We start from the raw sequence: 17,009 nt of genomic DNA, 5'->3' as shown, positions 1-17,009 counted from the left end.
ATCTTGCCAGGTATTACACGCTTGTAATCCCAGCAGTTTGGGACGCTGAAACAGGATGGCTGGGGATGTGGCTCAGTGCTTAAGTGCCCCTGGGTTCAATATCTGATATAAAAAAAATTAAAAATGAACAATCTTATTAAAGTATCTGTGAATGTCTTAGGTGCTGGGATTGTGGCTCAGTGGTATAGAACTTGCCTAGCATGTGTGAGGCCCTGGTTTGAGTCTTAGCACAATAAATAAATAAATATCCATCAATAACTAATAAAATATTTAAAAAAAAAGTATGTCTTAGCTAGGCATGGTGGTGCATGCTTGTAATCCTAGCAACTGGGGAGGCCGAAGCAGGAGGATTGCAAATTCAAAGCCAACCTCAGCAACTTAGGGAGGCCCTAAGCCACTTAGCAAGACTGTCTCAAAATAAAAAGGGCTAGGGATGGGGCTCAGTGGTTAAGCACCTCTGGGTTTGATCCCCAGTACCCAAAAAGGCAAAAAAGCATGTCTTGCTAACTCATCTGAAAGTGGAATTCATAGTTTTCTAAGCAGGACTAAGCAAATGCTCTACCTGCCAGAGCACTTGCTTCACCCCCAGCATCTTTTTCCTTGTAAAAATATGTAAAATTTAAAGTCAGGCTACAAGAATGAGAGCTGGCTCCTGAGCCTGAGGGAATGTATACAGCCAGCCATCTTGGGGAAAGGCAGGTATTGAGAGACAAGGGACCAGGAACCTTCTCTGGCCTGAGTTAAAACCAGTGCTGTTGTGAATGATACAAGTCTCAGATATGAACAGTCCCCAAAGGAGCCAGCCATTCTCCTGAGAAGGGGATATGAATGTTCCAGATCCAAAAATTTTGTCTTATGAGCTTTTCCAGCTGCCACTAACCTTAGTTTGACACCTATTTCCTTTAAATGTGTTCTGAGCCCTCTAGGTTTCATATCCATCTGCTACTGTCTCCACCATGTCCTTCTGCTGGATCCCACTTTTTGTTTTGTGGTTCTGGATTCTATTTTGGTCAAGATTAGTGACAGCAAGTTGTAAGAAATTACAGGAATGGGCAAAACAACAGGCTCATTTAACCTAGTGCTGGCTTTCATATTTAAATTTACATAAGCCTGCATGAACTTTAAGCAAAATTACACCAGAGTGCTCTTCTCAAAAGATGAATGGGTCTTTAAGGAAAACATACTTTTTAAAAAGAGACACTGGCAGGGAGGACTGGGGTTGTGGCTCAGAGGGAGAGCACTCACGGAGCACATGCAAGGTGCTGGGTTCAATCCTCAGCACCACATAAAAATAAATAAATAAAGGTATTGTGTCCAACTACAATTAAAAAACAAATATTTTTTTAAAAAGAAAAAGATACACTCCTTTTCAGTGGCTTTGTTAACAAAAGGTGATAAGAAGCCCAAAAGTGAACAGAAGACCTTGCTACAAGGAAAGTCTCCAGGATTATTATGGACCTTCATGATAGTATTCTGCAGTGTTTACCTTTTTGTGGGAAATGTGAACATAGTGGCCTTTGACAGCTTTTCTACTTTCATGGGAAATTGAATTAAAGTATAAATAACATTACAAGGTTTTCTCCCACCCTACTTATTAAAGAACTCTGCCTAGCTAGAATCTTAAAAATAAAAAATCGAGAAGCCAAGGACCTGAACCCAAAGTCTACAGAGTCAGAAATTTTCATTTCTAGGTTGGGCTCTTGGAATTGCTTTGAAGTTTTCAACTGAGTCCATGTTGCTCAGTTTTTTAAATTTATTCTAATTTGTTATATGTGACAGCAGAATGCATTTCAATTCATATTACACATATATAGCACAATTATATCTCTGGTTGTATACAACATAGTCACACCATTTGTGTCTTTGTACGTGTACTTAGAGCAATGGAAAGCAGTATGGAGATTCTTTGGAAAACTGGGAATGGAACTACCGTTTGACCCAGCTATCCCACTCCTCTGTCTATACTGGAGGGACTTTAAAACAGCTATTATAAGGATGCAGCCACATCAATGTTTATAGCAGCACAATTCACAATAGCTGAACTGTGGAACCAACCTAGATGTCCTTTAGTAGATGAATGGATAAAGAAAATGTGATATATTTTGTGTGTTGTGTGTGTGTGTATGGAATATTCTTCAGCATTAAAAGAGAAACATCATGGCATTTGCAGGTAAATAGATGGAGTTGGAAAATATAATGTTAAGTGAAGTAAGCCAATCCCAAAAAACCAAATGCTAAATGTTTTCTCTGATATAAGGATGCTGATTCATAATGGGGATGGGGCAGGAAGCATGGGAGGAATAGATGAACTCTAAATAGGGCAAAGGGGAGGGAGGAGAAGGGAGGGAGTGTGGGGGGTAGGAAAGGCAGTGGAATGAGTTTTCTCACTTTTAATTAAAGGATAACTAGACCAACACGGTATTAAAGTACCATGTTGAGAAAAGTGTTTTATGATCCAGAGATCACAATTCCAAGGTAAGGCCTATAAAGAATTCAATCGCTTTAATTAAAAAGCTGATTTCAAGGGGCTGGGGTTGTGGCTCAGTGGTAGAACACTTGTTTTGCATGTGTGAAGCACTGGGTTTGACCCTCAGGACCACATATAAATAAATAAAGGTATTGGGTCTATCTACAACTAAAACAATTTATTTTTAAAAAGGTCATTTCAAGTAGCACTAATCTTACAGGAACTCTACAGATGTTCAGCTCTAATCCACATTACATAGAAATTCAGAAAGGCTCTTAGGTTTCAAGGTTGAGAGAAAGTGTGACATTAATAACTGTGCTCTTTAGGAAGCTGTTTCTAGTTCGTGCCAGGTCCTTGAAGCCTATGAAAGAAACAAGTTTCCTTAAGAATCTTTAGAGTTAGTCAAGTTCAATATAGCCTGAAGGTAAGTTTCTCCTTCAATAGTCCTTCTCGGCTCACTACATTAAGAGACCCACAGTCTAGGTCTTTCTTGCTTCCTCCTATTCCAAATGTCAGAGTTGAAATGTGTTTGTGTATTTATTGCCATGGGGCTTGGCATATAGGGTATTTTTTGGTCCTTGCTCACCTGGCATATGGCCCAAATGCCATTAATGTTGGCTTTACCAGTGTGTACAAGTTGCTCATAAACCAAATCAAGATGTGAACAACAGCTGGATCCTTATTTTAAAGGAGTAACATGATTCCAGGGAGGAAATCAGCTTCCAGGTCTTCTGCTCACATTGGATTTGGTCTGGTTTCCCCCATACAGTGCCAGCAGCTACATGATTACTAGGGTTTGAACTAGATACACAGGTAGACAGGCAATCACATGCCCACAGTATGATCTCAGAGTAACTCATGTTTCTAGAATGTTGGGAAATTCAGACTTGGCTGAAAGACTTTGTCCTTAGAGTGTGGGGCTATGAGTGGTTGATATGATTCAGCAGTAAGTAAATTCTGATCTGAATTTCAAAACAATTGGGCATTTGCCCAAGGTGACATCTGAACTGCACATATTCTTACCAAAGATGGAACAGTCCTCAGAGCAGGTTGATCCTTGAACCAATTCAAACAGATTAAAATTAGATTTCTTTCAAACTCAAAAGAAAATCATTTTGGAAAAGTTGCCATTTTCAAAGGCACTATAATTGCTCTCAGTGAATACAACAGGGGATTCTGTACACCTTTATTTAGGCAGCCTCCTGTGCTTTTCAGTCTCTGCCTCCTTCCCAGCCCTATACTGGGGATTGAACCCAGGGTCTTTGGTATGCTAGACAAGTCCTCTTCCACTGAGCTACATTTCCAGCCCTTTTTTGAGACAGGGTCTCACTAAATTACAGTGGCTGGCCTGGAACTTGGATCCTCCTGCCTCAGCTTCTAGAGTAGCTGGGATTACAGGCCCTATGAGCCACTATGTCTGGCTCAACTGCTTTTTTTAAAAAAACATTTACCTGGCTATCATTCCCACTTTGTCTCAGCTTGTACATTCTGGCTTCTGGATCTGGTGAACAGGTTTGAGTCAAGGGCCTAGCATTCATTCCAGTCCCAGTTTGGCTGTGGGAAAAGCAATCAACTATATAATTGGAAGACATTATTAATAGGTAGATCAGAGTAAACCTTTTTTTTTTTTTTTCTGGGTCACTTAAGGACAGTTCCCATCAACTCTTGAAAAAGTTTATTCTACTAAAGGGCTATTTGCACAAAGCTTAATGAGATATTAACAGAGTCTAATAGAAACCTAAGTCATTCACAGTTTGGTTTGTCCCATTCTTTGTAGATGTACTTCACTAAGCAAATGTCACTTTGAACATCTGGAATTGTTTAAAAAAAATAAAAATCAGGTGATAACTGAAGGGTTATGGAAAATAACATTCCTATAATAAGGATTTGTTCTAAGATTCACCATTCAATTATGAACTCCCCTAGTGTATTTAATCACTTCTTTGCTGAAGTATGTCTATTTGAAACAAGCTTTGTTTTTTTCTCATAAATAGATGTCTTTAAAGTGGAAACACCACATATTAAAGTGTAAAACTGGCAGGGCATGAGGGTGCATGCCTATAATCCCAAGGATTCCTTAGGCTGAGGCAGAAGGATAGCAAGTTCAAGTCTAGCCTCTGCAACTTAGCAAGATTTTCAACTTAGTGAGACCCTGTCTCAAGATAAAAAATAAAAAGGGCCAAGGATATAGCTCAGTAGTAAAGCACCCCTGGGTTCAATCCCTGTACAAAAAACAATAATTAATTAAAGTATAAAATTCAGGAACATTCAACTATTGCCATTATCTCACTCCAGTTTCCCTTCTCCTTTCACGAAAGAAAAGGTAAGTACTCAAATGAAGGGGATTCTTGAGAGAATAATCTCTTTCTGGGCTGGGGATGTGGCTCAAGTGGTAGCATGCTCGCCTGGCATGCGTGCGGCCCGGGTTCGATCCTCAGCACCACATACCAACAAAGATGTTGTGTCCGCCGAGAACTAAAAAAAAATAAATATTAAAAAATTCTCTCTCTCTCTCTCCCCTCTCTCTCTCTAAAAAAATAAAATAAAAAATAAATAATCTCTTTCTACTTTGCTATAAAGACACTGTTTGGGGTAGAGATGGAGAGGGATCTGAGGGAGGGTGTCTACTCCAAAGCCTTAGGCCCTTCCTGAAAAGCCTGAAAAGCAGAGCAGTTAAGTCCAAACTCTGGGCCTAAATTCCAACTCTTGACATATACCACTTGTATGACTTTGGACAATGGCTTTAAGCTGTTTGCTCCTAGATAAAATGAGAATATATTAATATATGAAAAGCACTCAACATAATGCCTGGAACATAACGAATATTTAACAGATCATTGCTATTGTTATTACTGTCCCAGAAGATTTTGCTCCTGAGGTGAGGTTATTTATTCTCTTGGCAAAAGTTACTTGCTTTTGTTCTCCAGCTCTTAATAGGTTTTCTCCCTTTGGTTAAAAAATGTAGTTGTTACATTTCTATGCCTAATTTAACGCTGTTAGCTTAGTTATGTGTATACCAACATAATAATTTCAAATACCAATTTTATTATTTTTTATAATTCTTTTCTTTGTAGTTGTAGATGGACAAAATCCCTTTATTTTATTTATTTTTATGTGGTGCTGAAGATCGAACCTAGTGCCTCCCATGTGCTAGGCAAGCACTGTGCCACTGAGCTACAGCCCGTTCTGGATACCAATTTTAATTTCAGAAATTATCTAAAAAACCCTCATGCTAAGATTATTTTAGATTGGGGAAATTCCAAGCTAAGCTACAACTTATTATTTATTAAATGTTGACATCTTTATAACTCTAAAATTAATTTCCTTAATATGACCCTAGATAATGTTTAATTTGGATAAAGTACACATCATTTTGGACGAGATGGTGTTAAATGGCTGCATTGTGGAAACTAATCGGGCAAGAATTCTTGCCCCTCTACAAATTCTTGATAAGATGTCAGAAAGCTGAAGAGAAGGCTCTGCCAGATAGCATCGATTCATAGGAAATGTGAAGACCATTTGAAAAGAATCTGGAAGACTACCTATTACGAAATGGGGTACCCTTCCAAACAATATAAATAGGTATTTCCCACATTCTAAATGGAAAATAAAGCTATTTTAAAATATGTACAAAGAAAAATCTCTTAACTGAGGCAAGTTTTATTTTCAGTAACTGTAAGTATATTTTTTTTCCCACTTCTTCAAATTGTATTGAGTACCTAAGAAATCCTCTTTGGTCTCTGCTTCCCTTTGCAAATTAAATTCAGGAATAGTAGGATGGTGGTAAGAAGAATGTGTGGCAGTTGTCTATTAGACAATAAAATTTGTAAGTTGACTTAAACATGTTGCATTTTGATTTAAAACAGTCTTCTAGATGTTGTTTTCCTTAAAAAAACTTAATAAAAATTACTTTTTAATAAATATTACTATAACACATACCTAAAGAAGATTATAGAATTAAATTTTATTTTCCAGTTCCTAAAAGCCTTTGATTCCATTTCTAGGGCAGTTAGCAATTACAATGCCGTCATATGATTAACTCTGTAATGTTACTATCAAATAAAACATTAGAAGAGAACCCTTACAACTATCATTTATACCACATTTTAAAGGGTTTTTCTTACAAATAAGGTTGTTAATGAAATTTGTTTTAGTTCAAAGTTTAAAAATAATATGCAAGAGACTAGCTCTGCTCAGTTTGGAATAAAATGACTTCTTATTCCTTTAGCTCCTCCTAGGATATCTCAGAAGCAAAATACGAAGTCCTATAGAACAACGTCCTATATCTCCAAAAACCTTTTGATGTGCTTTCACCACTGAGGCAACAGTGAAAAATACGGAACTGTCTTTGTTAAAAGTATTTATATATACACAGGAGGACAGGTGCAATGGAGGAGGACAGAGAGAGAAACATTAAATATCTTCCTATGTAATGTTTTAAGAGTTCTTTCAACTACAACACTCAGTTTTCCAGAATAGGACATAAATGAACATTCTAGGGACTAACTATGCAATACTGCTATTCTCTTTTGTGTAAGTCTGAGGAAGGAATGAGGAGGCTTTAAGTTCTTTATCCTTTTCCAAAAGTCTATGTACATATTTCAGTTTTCATCCGCAAAGACCCAGAAAACTAGCCGCAGTGGATTCCCAAGGCAAACCTGAGTTGCTGTGGACTCATCAAGAAGGCAGAGGGAAAAAAAAAAAAAAAGAAGGCAGAGGGAAAGCTTATGGAGTGTGGGAACAATAAGCTAGCTGTAGGTGTGTAAAGATACAGCTTTGTATTAAGTTGCCACGGTCTGAGGAAAGCCCGTCTACATCAATGTAAGTGCTTTAGAGGTCTTTCTGAGACACATTAGTTGGGAAACACTGTCCTAGTTGGTAAGCATTTAATCAGCAGCACATTCAGATAAGTGCGAAACTGGTACACCAGAAGCAGCTAGGGAGTGAACAAAATTAATTTTTGGGTCACACCAAAATAGTAGTGGAATTACATCTTGGCACAGATTTTAGCACCTTAAGAGAATAATAAGCTTAAAAAATATTAGGCAGATATCACAGGAAAAAATATTTAATAACATGTTGTATGTGGAGACCCTAGTAGATGATCCTCACAATACTTGACTCATTGAAAATAAACTGTAATGTGACTATTTTACCTATAGGCTATGAAATCATCTCACTTCAGTAAGATACTTTCACTTTTCACACATAAAATATTTAGTAAACAGTTCTGATTTTATAAAACTCATCAATTTACCTACAGTAGCAACTTGCTAGACTAGGGCTCAGCAAACTTGAAAAAGGAGATACAGTGAACATTTTAGGCTTTGTGAGCCATATGGTCTGTGCTAACTACACCACTCTAATGTTATGTACAAAGCAAGCATAAGTAGTATATAAATGAATGAATATGTGCTCTAATAAAACCTATGCTGAAATTTAAGTTTCATATGATTTTCATATCATAAAATACTCATTTTCTTCAACCAATTAAAAAATTTAAAAACACCCTCATGGTTACATGGTTCTCAGGCCATATAAAAATGGGTGGCAGGCATAGTTTACCAACCCCTTTGCCAGGCCAATATTAGTAAAAGTTGACAATTAACAGGTATTTTAGATACTTAAATAATGGCAATACTACACACATAAGCTGGATGTCAATTCTAACCCTAGTATAAAGGTTTAGTCATGTATTCAAGAATTTATTGAATAAACTACCACCACTACACTTTTTGGACTGAAACAGGTTATACATTTAAGTATTGCTATTATACTTTAACTTTTAGACTCACAGGGATCTGTGAAGCTGACATTGAGATGAAATATTTTAAATGTTGCCTCTGATTATACAATCACAATATTCTCATGCAGCAAATAAAAACAATATGGTTGGCCCTTCAAATCCATTGGTTTCATATCTGTGGATTCAACCAACAGTGAGTGACATTATTAGGGGGGTAAAAAATATGCCTATAATCTTATCAATAACAAATGTTTATATAGCATTTACACTGTATTAGGTTATTATAAGTAATCTACAGATGATTTAAAATATACAAGAGGAAGTGCATGTGATATGCAAGGACTACATCACTTTATGTAATATATTTGAGCATGCTCAGATTTTGATATCCATGAGATGTTCTGTAACCAATCCTCCGAGGATACTGAAAGATGACTACCAAAATCATTAACTATAGAAGGAACTATGTCTTCTAATGTAGAAAGGTAATGTACCTTTTAAAAAGTAAATATTGGGTTATTTCAAACATGCATTTAGTGCCTTAAAACAAAGGCTCTTTGGGATAATCAGGCCTAGTGACATTTCTTTCACCAATATGCACAGATAATAATAGGAGTATAGTAAATGGAAATATAGCCCCTTCTCTAAAACCAAGAAATAGCAATATACTGGTTATTTCTTTTTGTATTGACACATTTAAAAATCATTGATTTTAGACTTCCACAGGTGAATAGCAGATCTGCTAATTTAAAAAGGTAACACAAACAACTGGCCATTTCTAGTTGAAGAATACCTTAAGACAACAAAACGGTAAGGTCAAAATATGTGAAAATTTCTTCCAGTCTTTCAAGTTCAGTAAGTATATTTACTATAGAAAAGTAATGTTTTTTTTCATGTAGTAATTTCAGAAAACTGAATTTGAATGATTCAAAATGACAGTATCTAGTTAAGTTCTTAGGTCTGATGACTGAAGTGAAATAGTCGTGACACAGTTTTGTACGCTGCAAACATTTTAATGATTATTGTTGAGCATACATTTTGGAAATTTTTTACTTCAAACTGCAACATGTTAAATAAATGTTTATAATATACAAAGAAAATACAACCAAACATAAAACTTGCTTTAAGTGTGCCTTGCACCTAAGACCAGTGTTTTCCCCCCTTAATATATCTTTATTTTTGAGCTGCACATACTCATTTAAGAATTTGATCTTTATAGTATGGCATTTAGGAAATAAAAATATACTCCTACCTCAAAGAAATAAAAAGATTGTGCATGATTATATGCCAAACAAAAAGAGAGAACACTAGAATACTCTGATAGTGCAGGCATCATTAAAAAGGAAAAGAAAAAGCTTGAGATGCTCATTAACTCTGTGTTTTAAGGAAGCAGGATTTTTGACCAAAAGTAGCTTAAAAGCCAGCAAAACAGATCAGTGATGGCAACTGTAGTGTGTGGGGTATGAAATGACAAACTTTACACAAATACACTGTTAGAAATTTACCAGTGAACACTGAAGATCTGAGAAGCTGCTCTTTGGAACAGTCAAGTAGGACCACCTTATTCCAGTCACATAAGCCCTTGTAAAGCAACACAGTGTTCTGTGCTATATACTTGCTGGCTGAGTTGTTAAAGGATTGGTTTTATCATTAGCAGCTAACAAACTTATTCCACATGTTCTTAAAGCCTTAATGGTGGAAACAAAGGCAAATGTCATTAGCGTGGAGGATCATACACTTCTCTGCACACAAACACAAGAGGCTTCACTAGTATTTTTAAAGTCTCTGATGTCTCCCATTGCACTTCAAACTCAATTAAGATGAAAGCCTTTCTCCATTGTAGCAGCTAGCAAGCGTTCTCTCATGATCTCCTCTGAAGAATATTCAGGCAACTTAAGATAATGCACACATGTATTGACTGATGGATAGCTTGCATCAGTAGCATCAACCTACAAAAAGAAAGTAAAAATAACAGAAGATCATAGGCTTAAATATTTTTTCTTCCCTTCAATCATAATGTAACTAAATTCCACTTGGATTCCCCACTAGTTAGAGTTTTTGTACCTTGCGCACAACCGTGAGCCTGGGATGCAGATTTGCCAGTCCACCTGGGGGCAAAGTTGAACAACCAGTAGTAAACTGCAGGAATGCTTTCCTCTCATCTGAAGACATACCACATAAAACCCTCACAAACCTCAGGAAACCAGGGCTAAAAGAACAAAAGTATAGTTTTATTGATTTGCTAGCAGGTATAAACGAAAAACACTACCACTACTTTATAAACCAGCAATAACTTACCCCCCCGACACACACACACCAAAAATCCACTTGTCTGAAGAATACTACTTGGGAGGCTGAGGTAGGAGAATTACAAGGTCAAGGCCAGCCTTGACAACTTAACAAGACAGTGTCAGAGGGCTAGGAATAAGGCCCAGTACAAGAGCACCCCTAAGTTCAATCCCCCGTACCACACACACAAAAAAAGGTCTTTTGAGTAAGTATTAAATGAGCTGATATAAGCTACTCTTAAAACCTCAAAGACAGTCCCTCAAAGGCTTTCTTGTACTTTTAAACCATAAGAAATGAAACACTGATGGAATGTAAGACTAAAATTGTAACAAAGCCAGCAAATCAGATAAGCTCCAGATGTACTTGCATAATTAATAAGGCTAAATTTGTCAAAGGGGGCTTGAAATATTCCATTTTCATTCCAGTAAAATGATCAATTAACCTTCTGATGGATTACATGATGAAATACTACCTATCAATAAAATGAACTACCTCTATATGCTGCAACATGAATTTCATAATCATATTGTTGAAAGAAACAAGACCATAAAGAATATAGACTACATAATTTTGTTTATCAAAGTAGAAAAGCAAGCAAAATTAATCAACAGCTAGTGACTTAATTACTACAAGAGAATATGGTGGGAAAGAAGAATTGATGTTTCTTCCTGGGTACCAATTTCCCAGGTATACTCATGTTGTGAAAATTCTCTTAAGTTGTATATATAATTTATGTTCTTCTCTGTATACATACATACATATAATGCAGCCTAAGGTTTTCCAATTTACCCAAATTTTAAAATAATTAACAAATAAAACACAATGAGAAAAGGAATTTTAATATCATTTATGATTCCATTGTCTTATAGTATAACTGTCTTCTAGACTTATTAATGGATATGCATCTTGGCATCCTCACTAATTTCTCATTTTTTTATGAATATAATTCATTGAGTTATAGTTCTTTAGTGAGTTTGTCATTTAATGATTTTTGTTTATAAACAATTTGGTAGATATTAGAAATTAACACATACCTGTCACGTGTATAGCCCAGCTTAGGTTCAGTGTAATTGATAATATCCTCTGCTGCCCAGGATGGTGACTGATTTCCACAAAGAATCATCTGGACTTCTTCATGGCTGAAGGAACTTAATTTCTCCATTGGAAAAACTTTGTTAAATCCATCTACATTATACATTAAGTAAAAACACACACACACACAAAAAAAAAACAGCTCAGTTTCTAAAACTCATGATACCAAAATACCAACTATGTTTTCCTCTCTTTCTTTTTTCTTTTCTTTTTTGTACTGGGGATTAAATTCAAGGGTAGTTTATCACTGATCTACATCCCTAACCTCTTTTATTACTATTTGTTATTTTGAGACAGGGTCTTGCTTAATTGCTGAGGCTGGCCTCAAACTTGGCAATCCTCCTGCCTCAGCCACCGGCCCCCTCCAGTCCCTGGGATTATAGGTGTCCACGACTGGGCCTGACCAAAATACCAAATTTCAAAACAAATATTCTATTGTCAACTGAATGGGCAGAAGATGGAAAAAAAATTCATGAACATTTGAAGAAACAAATGTTAATTGAAATAAAAACTGCTAGAGACTGGCCGCAGTGGTCAACAGCCAAATTCTTTTAACTACCCATTAAGCGGCCAGAGCTGTGTTCACATTTTCAAAAGTAATTTGGCTTCCATGATTTAAATCATCCTCTTTGTGTAATGTAGAAAGTATGGAACCTGATGTCTACTTAGAAATGGAAGAAATAAGCCAGGCATGGGTGGTGCACGCCTGTAATCCCAGCAGTTTGGGAAGCTGAGGCAGGGGGATCTCAAGTTCAAAGACAGCCTCATCAACCTACTGACCCTGTCTCAAAAAAAAAAGGGGGGTGGTGCTGGGGATGGGGATGTGGTTCAGTGGGTAAGCACCCTCTGGTTCAATCCCTGGTACCAAAAAGAAGAAGAAATGAGGGCCAAAAGTGGATCTCCATTACTTCAGAGGATAAGAAACTAGACAGGTTTAGCCATCTTGATCTTAATTTCAACTGTCTTAAAGTAAAAGGAAATAGATTATTATCCTTTAAAATTACCTCTAAAGGCTTCCATCTGTTTCTGAATACCTGTATGCATACAAAAGTCAAACATCAAATCCACATATTCTTCTGCATTATCCATTGTTATCATCTGCAAAGGAAAATTTGCCAGTATTATTGTTAATCTAGAACTATTTTAGGACCACCTAGTACAACTGACCTTGTTAAAAGAATAGAAAAACTATATTAAGAACAAAATCTTACCTCATCTTCACCACTTGGCTTGAGATCCACAGCTGTAAAACCATATATTCTTGAAGAAGGGCAAAACTGGAAATTTAAACTGAAAGAGCAAAAAGGATTAGATGAGTTGACATTCATCAACTGCAGGTGATTAATTTTTATAACATTGCTGTCCAAACCATAAATACCCCTACTTTATCAACAAAATCAATACACCAGCTTAGATATGAGGCCTGATTTATTTATTTAGCCATGCTGGGGGTTAAACCCAGGGCCTTTGCATGCTAGGCAAGCACTAAGCTACTTAATGCAAACTTTATACACAAAAAACAGTGGGCCAGTTAGGAGAGGTGATGCATGCCTACAATCCCAGCTGCTTGGAAGGTTGAGGCAGGAGGATCTCGAAGTTCAAAGCCACCCTCTGCAACTTGGTGAGGACTTAAGCAACTTAGTGAGGCTTTAAGAAACTTAGTGAGATACTGATTTAAAACATAAAATGGACTGGGGATCTCACTCAATGGGTAAATGGCCGTAGGTTCAATTCCCGATACCAAAAACAAAACAAAAAACAAACCACTCACTAGTGGGCCAACTATTCTCACACCTGCCTGGCTTTGCAAAGACTGCATCAGACCATTACCTTTCCATATTTCACACAGACCTGATGGCACAAAATTAATGGACTAAATGTTTTTGAAATTAATTATGGCAGCAACATGTTTATAAGACTATTTCTTTCAGAAAGACTATTGCTTCACTAAAGCTTTTCAAACTGTGTTTGTAATAGATAGATAAAAATGTATTTAAAAGAAGCAATCCTCAAATATGCAGTCATGTATCACTTAATGATGGGGCTACATTCTGAGAAATGTGTCATTAGACAATTTTTTTGTTGTACAAATATAGAATATAAATACACAAACCTAGATGGTATAGCCTAATATACACCTAGGCTCTGGGGTAGAGCCTCTTGCTTCTAGGCTACAAACATGGACATCATGTTACTGTACTGAACATTGTAGGCAACGGTAATACAATGCTAAACAGTGGATCTAAACTAGAAAAGGTGCAGTAAAAATACCAGGTAGCAGGAATTTTCAGCTCCATTATAACTTTATAGGACCACCCTCATATACAGTCCATCACTGGCTGAAACATTATTATGTAGCACATGATTGTGTAACCATTTATCCAACATAATTTCCCAATATTATCAGCAAACATTAAAAAGAAAAAATAAGCAAGGTGTGATGGTACACACCTCAAAGCCAGCCTCAGCAACTTAGCAAGGTCTTGTCTCAAAATAAAAAAGGGCTGGGAACATGGCTCGGTGGTTAAGTACTCCTGGGTTCAATCCCCAGTACCAAAAAAATTAAAATAAAAAGTTTTGTAGACAACCTCTAAACAGGAGACTATACTTGAAGATAATGGTCATTATATGTATGTAAGCGAAAAGAATTTTATGAAAAGCTCTGTAGCATCCAAGTCAGTGATAGAGCCTTTGGTAATAAAGGCTTACATACCAACCAAACTATTTTTAAGCTTTGCCAAGTAGGCTATTATTTATATTAGCTGATGAATTTATCAAAATACTATTGGCTTTGGACTTTTTGCACAAGATATACAAACTTAACACATTTGAAAAAAATCAGATAATTGATAGGTAATGGTGGTAAACACCTATAATCCCAGCTACACAGGAGGCCGAGGTAGGAGGATTGGAAGTTCAAGGTCAGTCTCAGTAAATTAGAGAGACCCTGTCTCAAAAAAGGGGTGGGGATATATAGCTCAGGGGTAGAGCACCCTGGGATTCAATCCCCAGTACCACGAAAGAAAAAAAAAAAAGGGTCAGATAATCTTCCCGAGATTTGATAATTAACAACCTGTATTCTGAATATTATCTATATATTATTAACAAATCAAAGATTCAAGTTGATAATCAGTATTTCCTATAGCATATTACTGTTTTTGACATTGTTTACCCATATACTATAAATCAAAGGGGACAGAAAAACAGAAGATTTAGAGCTTATTCATTCATTAGACTGAAGAATGTAACAAAAAGCTTACCCTAAATCCTCTATGCTAAGTGGAGGCCCAGAACCTGCTGGATTCTTCAGCACTAGTTCCTGTAATTTTGTGTTCTTCTCATCTTCAGACAGACCTTTGTTGCTTAAAATCTGGCGTCTCTTGATAGCAAGGTCTTTAATTTCTTTTAAAAATCTGGCTCTGTGTGGATTTACTAGTTCAAAGTCTTCCCAAGTCAAAATTCCATTAAACCAAGCTGGGGGTTTGGGCTTAGGGGGATCAAGAATAAATTCTGATTTTGAATCCTCTTCAAAGCTTCCTACTGAGAGGGAATCATGACCTTCTTCTGTGGATGCTTCAGACTGACTTTCAGTACAGTGTAAGTCTCTATCACCTCGTGACTCATAAATCAGTTTACTCATATTGCTTTTAATGTCACCCATACACATAAGTTTAAAGAAAGGTTTAGAAATAGGTAAGTCCACAAGTCTATTGTCTTGAATGCATTTGGCTAAGAAAATTCCAAGGAAATGAAAGAGTTTTGTAATCCTTTCAAGTTCGTCACTATCTTGTGGAAACGGTGCTGTGAACAGTCCACATGATCTCTGCACGTAGTATCCAGGAGGTTTCAATCCACCTCCAAGATCAACCTAATTTTTTAGAGGACAAAATGCAAATAAAATTAAAGGCTAAAAGTAACTAGGTCTGTCATTGTTATCTAAGGAAAAAATCCATAAACATTAAACATCTTCATGAATTTAGTTATCTAAACATATATATACACATTTTATGAATAGCTTTCAGTGACGAAATTTTTTTCCTTTATAAATATTAATGTCAAGATTATTCAGTAATAAAAGCAGAGCCAAAAGCCCCAGTTTATGTACTGAAAGTTTAACCTGTTATTAACACTTTTCTAAAGCACAGTCACAATTTAAATCACAAAACGAGAAATAAATCTTACATGACGAGACTCATCATCTGGAAAGTTATCATCACAAAGCCACGCTCCCAGGTCAGTCCTCTGAAATTCTGCTGCCACCAGAGCATAAAATTCTAATGTGGGTCCCAAACCAGTTCCTTCTTCTCCTAAAAATTCAACCTGAAATGTGAACAAAGAAATGTTTGTAAATAAAAAGTATTATTTATTTAGGTGCTAGGGATTGAACCAAATTTGGGGTGCTTAACCACTGTGCCACATCCCCATTCTTTTTTGTTTTCAGACAGGGTTTCACTAAGTTACTTAGGGCCTTGCTAAATTGCTATGGCTGGCTTTGAATTTGCAATCCTCCTGCCTCAGCCTCCCAAGCTGCTGGGATTATAGGAGTGTGCCACTGTGCCCAGCTCTAATATATTTTTTTTTAAAGTGATTCAATTCTTGCCAAAATTTGTCAGATCTAATCCAGTATTATACTTTCTTCACAAAAGCAATGTGTACATTAAAAGCAACACGGGGATTTTATTGTAGTTTTCCTAAAAGCACAGTGCCATTTGTTGTATGGTATTTATACACATAACACTGTTAAGCACTAGGCTGAATACTGTTCACACATTACTTGTCACAACAACTCTGCAGAATGATTATCTGCTTTTACACCAAAGGAAACCAAACCTCAAAGAGATTAAGGAATTTGCTCAAGAAAATGAGAGTGTATATATTTTTACATGTATCTTTGTGAAACCCAACATTAAACTCTTCCACTTCTTTATAACTTGAAGCAGCAACCACTTTAAAGGGTTTTTTCCATACTTTACCTGCTCCAAAAATGATTTGGAGCTTCTTATAAAAACACATAGTAAAAGAAAAATAATTGAGGATTATCTAGATGAGAAAGAACATAAAGATAGGAAGAATAAGATAATGCGAAGGAAATCTGTTTGCAAAGTGAAAGTTATGAAGTCATATTTTTCATGATAGGTGTGTGAGTCTAAAGTTCCATGATGCCTTAAATAAGGAATACTGTAAGTGATATAATCAATAATGTCTACAATAGCATGTCTTCAGTATATATGATTACATATTGCCATTTGCTATGACATCTTCAGTGTCCTCTGTACCACCATTTGACCCAGTCATACCACTCCTAGATTAATACCCAGGACTTAAAATCAGTATACTACAGTGATACAGCCACCTCAATGTTCATAGCAGCTCAATTCACAATAGCTAACCAACATAGGTGTCCTTCATCAGATG

At 36.4% G+C, this 17,009-nt stretch overlaps 2 protein-coding genes across 18 annotated transcripts in view; one reads left to right on the top strand and one right to left on the bottom strand.

Annotated features, from left to right (window-relative positions):
• AP4S1 (adaptor related protein complex 4 subunit sigma 1) overlaps positions 1-17,009 on the top strand; it is a 263,488-nt gene that overhangs the window by 30,363 nt on the left and 216,116 nt on the right. For 2 of the 4 annotated variants that reach the window (XM_081293461.1, XM_081293462.1), the window contains exon 5: positions 5,808-6,308. The exons of 1 other annotated variant lie outside the window; for it this stretch is intronic. In XM_081293461.1, coding sequence (XP_081149587.1) covers positions 5,808-5,936 — 129 coding nt within the window. In that variant the 3' untranslated portion in view covers positions 5,937-6,308. Of the gene's footprint in view, positions 1-5,807; positions 6,309-6,695; positions 7,152-17,009 lie in introns of those variants that run through there. One more of the 4 variants, XM_081293465.1, reaches the window with a different exon arrangement.
• The window catches only part of HECTD1 (HECT domain E3 ubiquitin protein ligase 1), an 89,167-nt gene continuing 81,363 nt past the window's right edge, over positions 9,206-17,009 (bottom strand). For all 14 annotated transcript variants that reach the window (XM_081293425.1, XM_081293437.1, XM_081293431.1 and 11 more), the window contains 7 exons: positions 15,777-15,914; positions 14,855-15,462; positions 12,806-12,884; positions 12,599-12,692; positions 11,537-11,687; positions 10,278-10,422; positions 9,206-10,162 (listed from right to left, as the gene is read on the bottom strand). In XM_081293425.1, coding sequence (XP_081149551.1) covers positions 10,025-10,162; positions 10,278-10,422; positions 11,537-11,687; positions 12,599-12,692; positions 12,806-12,884; positions 14,855-15,462; positions 15,777-15,914 — 1,353 coding nt within the window. In that variant the 3' untranslated portion in view covers positions 9,206-10,024. The remainder of the gene's footprint in view (positions 10,163-10,277; positions 10,423-11,536; positions 11,688-12,598; positions 12,693-12,805; positions 12,885-14,854; positions 15,463-15,776; positions 15,915-17,009) is intronic.

Source organism: Spermophilus citellus, assembly GCF_964194105.1.
Source record: "Spermophilus citellus genome assembly, chromosome: 4".
In the NCBI taxonomy this organism is placed as follows: domain Eukaryota; kingdom Metazoa; phylum Chordata; class Mammalia; order Rodentia; family Sciuridae; genus Spermophilus; species Spermophilus citellus.
The sequence above is the reverse complement of the archived record's forward strand: the minus strand, read 5'-3'. Positions and strand labels throughout refer to the sequence as shown.